This window comes from Nannochloropsis gaditana (assembly GCF_000240725.1).
Source record: "Nannochloropsis gaditana CCMP526 unplaced genomic scaffold scaffold733, whole genome shotgun sequence".
NCBI lineage: Eukaryota > Eustigmatophyceae > Eustigmatales > Monodopsidaceae > Microchloropsis > Microchloropsis gaditana.
The window spans coordinates 1-9,102 of record NW_005803220.1 but is presented as its reverse complement, the minus strand read 5'-3'; the positions used below and the strand labels follow the sequence as shown (position 1 = coordinate 9,102).

The following is a 9,102-nucleotide window of genomic DNA, read 5'->3' as shown; positions in this document are numbered from 1 at the left end:
GACGACGGCACTTACAAATTTTTGGATGAGGTGAGTTTCTAATGAATGAACTAATGTCATGACAGAGAACATCACTAATGGACCTTCGCACTATTCTTCCCCAGGTGTTCGTCGAAGTACACTACAACCACCCTGAAATGCATCCATGGCACTGGTATATCTTCAAACATTCCCGAGCTGAAATTCAAGCATTATTGACAAGAGCACGAGACCTGGGGATGTTCATTCATCCCTGGCCATAGCTATCGAAGAGGCACTGCAATGAAATCGATGATTTAGAGGTCATTTCTTGCATAAATAGCATATTATTCGCATTCATTTGCGTGCTGTATTTCGCTTCTTCATTTGTACTTTGGGAACAGTAAGGCTCCAAAAATGTCGATATCAACGACACAAGTCCATTAACTCATTATCAATAAATGTAGAAAGTATCCTTTAAGAGGTATCAGAAACCTTGCGACGCGTTTGGGGTGTAAAGTATGCGTAACATATGTATCTCTGCACAATTTGATTATTGCTTTTGGACATTGCAATCAATTAAAATGCAGCTCTAGCATTTTTTGTTCCTCTATTTGAAAGATTATCCGTAATGTACACTGTCAAGTCCTGGCGCTACTATGCAGACGATTTATGCATATACGAATGACGATACAGGGGGGAAAAAACAGAGCGCACAAAACATTTGTTTCTCAATCAATGCTCAGAAAGCTTGGGCATAGTGAGAAGTCGTGTAGCCGAGTAAATCTCTAATTTGACCCCAAATTTTAGCGTCTAATACATGAATGCGTCACAGTTTTACGATGTTTTAAAGGACAAACATTCATAGCATTGCAGCAGACATCAATCATGTAACCTGCCTTTTGAACGTTCATATGGGTTTTCTCTGAGCGGCACCCCTGTGAGGGAGAAATCATACAAAACGCTTGCTGCCTCAGCTTAATTAGTATGCTCTAGATGGATCTCCATACAGAATATACAAGGTTCGTTGAACAACAGGACCTAGCAAAGAAGTTCACCTTTCTCGTCGATTGCATTCCACAACGATGGATTCATGTAGTGGATCAAAATGGAATCACTTGTGCAATTTTTTGTTTTATATGGCCCACCTCCGAGATGATTATGGAAGTTAGCACTGTGGATACGCAACGTGCGGGTTCCGATGAGCCATAAGGCGACGACAGCATCTTCGGGGTACCCGGTCCTGAACTCAATCAATTGAGACGCCTTGCCTATGTAATAAGCCGCCTCCTCCGAGAATATGTAGCCCATACCACTAGCATAGGGTGGATATGTTTTTAGCCATAGGTGACTTTGAAGATGTTGCTCCCAGACATTTTCATCTTGATTGAATCGTCCCATATATATAGGCCCCTCGGGTAACGATGGACGGATACTATTCCAAAAGTGATCGTATCGAAAATATGCATCATCTCCAACACGGGCTAAGAAGGCGAAGGTGAAATGGTTCGTAATATGCTGTATACCTCGGAGAACCTTGCACGTAGTTGAGCTGTTTTCTTCAGGCATTGCTCTTTGGTCACTGTCCTTGCATGGCACAAAAACCAAGTCGAGATGTTCATGGGCTTCTGAAATAGCATTCAATTTCTCCTCATCAGAAAGGATGAACAACAGTAACACCTTCGCAGAAGTAAGAGTTTGACTGCGCTGAAACTGGCGCCTGAGGTATTCGCGGCGATCTTTCCATTCCACCACGCTTGGTACCATGACGATAAGATCATACTCCGCTCGATGAAAATTTTTCATCTCCCTTGGCTGATTCGCCAATCGTAGAGACTGATCTTGTATGCCCGTAACATTCGAGCTTAGGAAAGATAAAAAACCGTTCAAAACGCAGATAGCAAGGAGACATGTAAGAACTTTATAGAAGGACGATACCCTCATTTACCTATTAAACTTAGGATCAGAACGTGTGTATAATCAGATATGAGAGTGTAATAATAATATAATAGATCTCACAAAGTACCTTTCCAAGCGTCGAGAAGCATAGGCCTACCAAATGTTTCTCACAATGCCGCTTGAGCGGGCTATCAATGGCCCATGTCGTTGGGATTCAGCCACGGCTTGGACAGAAGATCCGTTACTTGACCCTTCGCTGGCGACCGTTTCGCTCGCCCAGTGTCTCGTATGGTTCAGGGACAGCGATCGACACATGACGATCATGTCAAAGCACTACTTCCGTCATCTTGAAGCGAAAAGCAAAGCCGATAGTAGGATGACTAGGGATGTGCGATGGCTAGTAAGATGACCTATGTGGCCTGCATAGGTGATCGTGTGCCAAAATCTCCCCAGTTGGCGGGGTACACGTTCCATATGTGAGACACGTGCTATTAATAATTTCCTTTCAGGTTACGACACTAGCAATGGTTTACGACTAAAGCTCTCCTGAAAACCACTTGGCTGCGGGACGTTTTGCATTAGGTTTATCGAAAACTGAGGGATACGAATAAATAGAAGCAATGAAATCTTCTTATCAGGCCTCAAGGAGCACAAAGAGGTATGTCGTGCTATTAGCTATGTGTACTTATCCTGAGCCTGGTTGACAACTCACTTGAAATGACATCAAAGGACAAAATGGGATACCCTCCGCTGGCAGTACCTCGGAATATTTCTGTGGACTTTTATCATTTGGCAGTATATGCTTTGGGGATGGCTTTATGGTATGCCTGAAGCCCAACCAAAAGGTAAGCTCGCTTACAGATAATCGTCAATTTCACAAAAACAGAATCTATTTATTTATTGCTCTCCAATTTTCAAAGTAGGAAACGCTTTGGTGAACTCTCGAGGACAACAAAACTCGACAAAGGGCTATATCACCGTCATTGAAGGATATCCAAGACTTCCAGTCGAGCAGGTCAGTACCCTTCCGCCAGAAAGTTTAATGTAGAGGTATTCAGCTGTGATTTCGTCTACATTCTCTACAGGAAAAATTCTCGCCGAGTGATCCGAACGATGTTGAAGGACTTACCGATAGCGAACTTGATCGCTTGCATATTGCAACGGTAAGCATATAAAAGTTTCGTCTGATGATTATCTAATCTCAAGGAAATTATATCTAACCGCGTGTAGATTAATGCTTTCCCGAAGTCTACGGAGAGACGTGCTATAAGCTTTGGACTGTATGGTAATGATTCCAAATACACTATTGGGGCTATTCGGAATGCTGAGCTTGCTCCTCTCTATTTTCCAGGTACGTAGACGTCCGTTGATCCAAATTAGACTTAGGCATTAACGTCATACATTCCTCTCTCTGGTAGGTTGGATTGCAAGATTTTATGTCGACAGCTCTGTGCCACGAGATGTCTTGAAGCGACTGAAAGAATTGGGAGCCGAAATTATCATGATGCAGACAACTGGAAACGATCTAATCGCGGGAATGTTCTGGAGATTTCTGGTTGCGGACGACGCAAGTATAGATAGGTCAGGCATATACCAAAATTCTTATCTTTCCGGAGAAACATCAATAATGCGCTGCTCAATCTGATCACTTGACATTTATCCCATAGGTTTATAGTACGAGACACTGACTCCCGCTTAAATGCAAGAGATCGATTGGCTGTAGAAGAATGGATCAATTCTGGAATACCAATTCATTCTATACGTGATAGCGTTTGGCACTGTCATCCTCTTAATGGGGGCATGTGGGGGGGGACGCATGGTGCTATTCAGGTAATCTCACATATTCTATATACGACCAGTAGTCATAGTCTTATCAATATATTACTATTTGAAATTATAGAACATAGGGGCACAAATGGCGTCTTGGTCAGCAAAAAGCGCGTATGGCGAGGATATGGACTTTCTGAACATGGATGTGTGGCCTTTGGTTAAAAACAAGCAAATGTCTCATGATGCGTACTGTTGCGGGCAATTTCCGAATGCTCATTCGTTTCCAAGCAAACGCTATCTTAGCTATCAGCATGTTGGACAAGTATTCAATCATTTGGACGAACCAGTCCAGAAACACATTGACGACATTCGTTCGAAGGTAATTGATGAGAAATGTAGAAGGCATGAAGACTGGATCTACGGATAAAATTGTACATTTGAAATGTGTGCGTTTTTTGCAATCTTAATTCCGGGAATTATGCATATTCCTTGAATGTAAGAGATGCTTTGCAGGAACAGGGAAAAGCACGAACTTGTATTTGGACGAAGAAGTGATTGTGTTTGAATCGTTCGTTCATGTCTTTAATAATGTATTGAATCACAAACTTCATGCATGGAGAGCCTTTCGTTATCTGTGAGACTTTCTTTCCTCGCTCCGTATTCCTTCTCACTATCTGCAACAATACTCAAACCACGATTACGAAATGTAATCACTTTAGTACTTTTTTTCCGGTCAAAGCTTTGTTGGCATATTACATTTAACATCTTTGACTGAAAGATCCAAAGGAAAGGTCAAATTCTGAGACAATGGCTGTTTGCGCTTCCAATGTTTCCACGCTTTGCCTCTGCTGCTGGCGTGCAGCCTCCTGATTTTTGGAGATTTTGAAAAGGATAAATCTTGCAATTGCCTACATGCTGTGTTACAGGCAACTCTTGCTGCTCCAATAATAGATAATGGCTATGCTTGTGAAACATGCATCACTTCCCAGTACAAAAAATAAAAGAGCGTTCGATTGTGGTGTGATCTAATGTGTTCATAAAAGCTTGTCTCTTCAAATGGAAGACCTTCTCAGATTCCCGTGAATGTCTTCTTGATAGCCATTGGAAAAATGATAATCTGGCTCACGCATGTAAGTTCTTTTGATTCATCCTTTTACTTGAAAACTCGACGTGTGATCTGTGTTGCTATCTTCTTGTTCTCGCCATCGCCAACATGATTCTTACCAAGTCAAAATTGCTGGAAACATGGGAAAGAGGTCTGAGGAGCAACACAAGACCACAAAACTTTCAAAAAAGGGAAGAATTACTTTGCTCATACAGGTAACAGCTCCCACCCATACGTTATTGATGACGACATTTCTACACTCATGGATTATTTTGTACTTTGTAGGTACGCTTGTCCAGATTCGTTTGTATGCCACATGTAAGTGATTTACAGGGAGCCTACAATTTGGTGACAGGTTTATCCCCTTCGCTTACATCATTCTAAGAGATTCAGATATTTTGCAATGAATTATGCAGGAGCTGAAAACAAGGCGCTTTCCAGCTAGTAATTGCAGCCACAGAGGCCGATTTTGAAATGTCGATGATTGCATTTTAGCATGGTTTTCAAATAATTTCACAAGTCAAATCATTGAGCATCAATATTAGGACCCCAACTATATAAAATAATTTTATTTGGATGATGAAAATGTTTTGGAGACCCAGATGAGGTCCCATTGGCAAAAGTAGGGGCTGCAAAGATTCCATGTGTTCATTTTTAAACGGTCGCTTTGCACCGGACGCTTTAAAGCACGTCTTCTAATCGAAAGGTAAAACCGCTGTTCAAATGCTCCCTGACGCTTGAATAAGATTCATCATTAGTTCTTTGTATCTTTGGAGCATACTGATTCTTCCAAGAAGCACATGATAATTGCGCATTTCTACGTGTGCAGTCAAGGAAGGCGAGTCTTCGATTATTTCTTGTTTCCTTTGCACGCGCACAGCGTCCAGAGCCTTTCCACGCGCTGTGCAAATGTCGTGACACACTTCTGGTGCTCTTTGGCTCGCTTGCTTATATGTTAATTGCCATCAAGCACTCAAGCCTCATGTTCAATCCAATTCTCATACATGATTGTGTACCTACATAAGAACGTATTCGAGGCAGAAAGAAACATACTAGCCAAGACTTGGGACTTGCACATAGACTTCATCAACGCCATATCTCACCGCTCTTTCGTATATACTGAATAGGACCTTACTCGATCTCTTCTGCATCATGCGCAGCGTATTTTCTTTGCTTGCCCTTGGCATTACCCTCGGTAGCACCCTCGTCACGACCGCTGGTCAAGACCTTAATCTCAAGTCGATTCGCGCTGTCGATAGGTCCGTGACGAACAAGGACTCATGGAAAATGAAGGGTAATATCGATGATCCATCTATGACCCTTGTTTCTGCAATTGGCCAGACGGGACTGACCGTTGAATTGCAAGACACTGCCAATGATCCCTTAAACACTGTAACATTTGCGGCGAGCGATTGTCGTGCAAACAGAAGGAAGGTAACCTGTAAAGTTCAAGGAGCGCGCGTGTCCATTAAAAGCTCTAGACGGCCGAAGATCAAAACACCCAAAACTGTGCATGCTAACAACTTCTATTCAACTGGTGGTTACTACAGTGTGACCGGAACTTTTCGTGGATTGGAGTTTCTCGAGGACCCAGTTTTGTCTCCTCTTACAGTCGAGATGACGGTGAATGGAGATGTGCTGTCGGACACTCTCACGTCATGCTATGATCTTCCTCGCATGAATGGCAGGAACACGATCACTCACTGTGAGCCGGGGCCTCCGATTCCTACTCCGGGGCCGACCGCTAGTCCGTGACTTTAGTTACTTCTTTTCCCCCGATCCCCAACCTCCAAAACTGAGATAGATGTTAAGTCTCTGATTTATATGTCAACCACGTTGCAACTACGCAAATTCTATCTAAAATTTATTTTCCTCGACTGACACTCTGGAAAATGATTAATGATCCAGAGACTGAGCGAAAACTAGACTTAAATTAAATCCCTAATTATCAGGCTCCCTTGATATTAATGACTCGACCTCATGAACTTGGAGTTTATTTTATCTGACTCTGTGGTGAAAGTAAGAAATAAAACCTGATCGTGCTACGTGGGCGGGGTGTGATTCTCACCGGTTCTCCATTCTGTGTTAGGACTAGTAAAAGGAAACGATTGCTTTGGAAAGGAAGGACGTATCTCTATCCTCGCGCGTATTGAGGCCTGTTAGGGTTAATTTCGTATAGAGGATGAACAAGACGTACGTAAGACAAGAAGAATAAAATCTATAGTAAAGTTATAGTGGCTGTCAGAAAAAAAGCGTTCTCCAAGAATTATACTTGCCACAAAGATCACTTGCTACAGCCTGTTGAAGCTAGAGAACGTTGCGGACAAGTGCAGCGGACTGTAAAGAAGCACGGTCATGCAGGAAGAAGGACTAGCACTTGACTCGAACGTTCTAAGTGATGCGAATAAACAAACAAATGCCACTGTGGATAACCCAATATCCAGTTAATTCTTCAGTACGACCCCTATTCTCCCTGAGAATGTAGACCAATGATTCACCCAAAAATCTCGTACTAAGATACCCAATACGACCGACAACCAAAGACAACCAAAGACACTGGTCGACGCCAGTCCTGTTGTCGTACGATAATACAAATAATTAGGTGGACGCAAAGTATGACATGATACAGTAGCGATCAGCACATCGTGATACAGACTGTTGGATCCATCCAGGATAGAGGTGCAACACTGTAAGATGGCTCGCTTAACCTCCTATCGCTGAACTCATACTCCCTTAGCATCATCATGTCATCCTTATATTCGCGTCACCCCCACTCGTACTCCTAATCATTATGTGTGATCCAAAGCAGTTAATCCTATAACTCGCATACTTAAGATAAGGACCATATCTCTCATCTCTAATATATCTACGCTGATTCCTCAGCTGCCCCCAGATCCCAATCAAGACTTATAACCCATCATTCGATTGCGTATCATTGCTAATCGAATATTAGATAAGGGTTTTGTTAAAATATCCGCAAGTTGATGCTGAGTAGGAATGTATACCAGTTCCACTTCCTTACTCTCAACCTTTTCGCGCACAAAATGATATCGAACATCAATGTGCTTCGTCCTCTTATACGTAATCGGATTATTCCCCATCGCAATGCAAGCTTGATTATCCTCCATAATCACGGTAGGTTCATCTTGCTTGAATCCAAGGTCCATAAGTAGTTGACGAATATAAACTGCACTTTGTGTCGCTGAACAAGCAGATATCAACTCCGATTCAGCCGACGATAGAGCCACCACATCTTGTTGCTTGGCTTTCCAATCAATCGTGTTGATATCATCTCCATGACTCAACGTAAAAGTATAACCAGACGTCGAACGTCTGTTATCTTTATCACCAGCATAATCTGCGTCCGCGAATCCTACCAGGGTAAACGATCCCGTAGAATTACCTGTGTATTTGAGTCCAACCTCACTAGTACCCTTCAGGTATCTCAATACACGCTTTGCAGCGATCCAATGCTCTTCATTAGATCCTTGCAAGTGTTTCCCCAACGACTGTACCGCAAATGCAATGTCTGGACGCGTGACCAGTGCTGCATACAATAAGCTACCCACTAGCTTCATGTATTCACTATCTGGTTTGACGTCCTTGCCATCCATTTTCGTCAGAGTCCCTTCCATCGGTGTTAAAACTGGTTTGCAACCAGCCATTCTAAACTTCTTGAGTACCATATCAATGTATGCCGTTTGAGAGATTTCCATAACTCTCTTCTCTCTATTACGTTTGATTGCCATACCAAGTATCCAATCAAGTTCCTTCAAGTCCTTCATGCTAAATTCCCTTGAAATAGCTTGCTTGAATTTATCGGCCATTGGCCTAGAATTACTAGCAATAATTAAATCGTCTACATATAAGACGACAACCAACATCTCACTTCTAGATCCAAACTTCACATATAAGCATGGATCCGCAGAAGAAGGATGGAAACCATATCCTCGGAACCATCCATCAATCTTCTCATGCCAGTTACGTCCAGATTGTTTAAGTCCGTATAGCGACTTACGCAATCGACAAACTAGCTCCTCTCCATTCGATCCATATTGCTCATATCCAATTGGCTGTTTAACATATACCTTCTCCTCAAGGTCTGATTGAAGGCAAGCTGTTTCAACATCCATGTTATCCAGCTCAAGATCCAATATGCATGCTAGGGCCAATACCAAACGAATCGTGGTTATCGATGCAACAGGTGCATAAGTGTGGAGGTAGTCATAGCCAAATTCTTGACTATAACCTGTGGCGATAAATCTTGCCTTTCTCCTCACAATAACACCATTCTGATCTCGCTTATCAGTTTCCACCCAGCCACTTGAGATACAACGTTCTCCCTTCGGTAAAGGGGTTAATTCTCATGT

At 42.5% G+C, this 9,102-nt stretch overlaps 2 protein-coding genes across 2 annotated transcripts; both read right to left on the bottom strand.

Moving 5' to 3' along the window:
- Positions 1-7,775: 7,775 nt before the first annotated feature.
- Positions 7,776-8,079, bottom strand: NGA_2101040 (gag-pol polyprotein; the record flags this gene model as incomplete). The annotated part of the gene is made up of 1 exon (XM_005853800.1): positions 7,776-8,079. A coding segment is annotated over one exon (304 nt), but the record flags the coding sequence as incomplete, so codon positions are not given.
- A 1-nt stretch (position 8,080) lies between these two features.
- Positions 8,081-8,591, bottom strand: NGA_2101130 (copia ltr rider; the record flags this gene model as incomplete). Its single annotated transcript, XM_005853801.1, has 1 exon — positions 8,081-8,591. A coding segment is annotated over one exon (511 nt), but the record flags the coding sequence as incomplete, so codon positions are not given.
- Between the last annotated feature and the right edge of the window lie 511 nt (positions 8,592-9,102).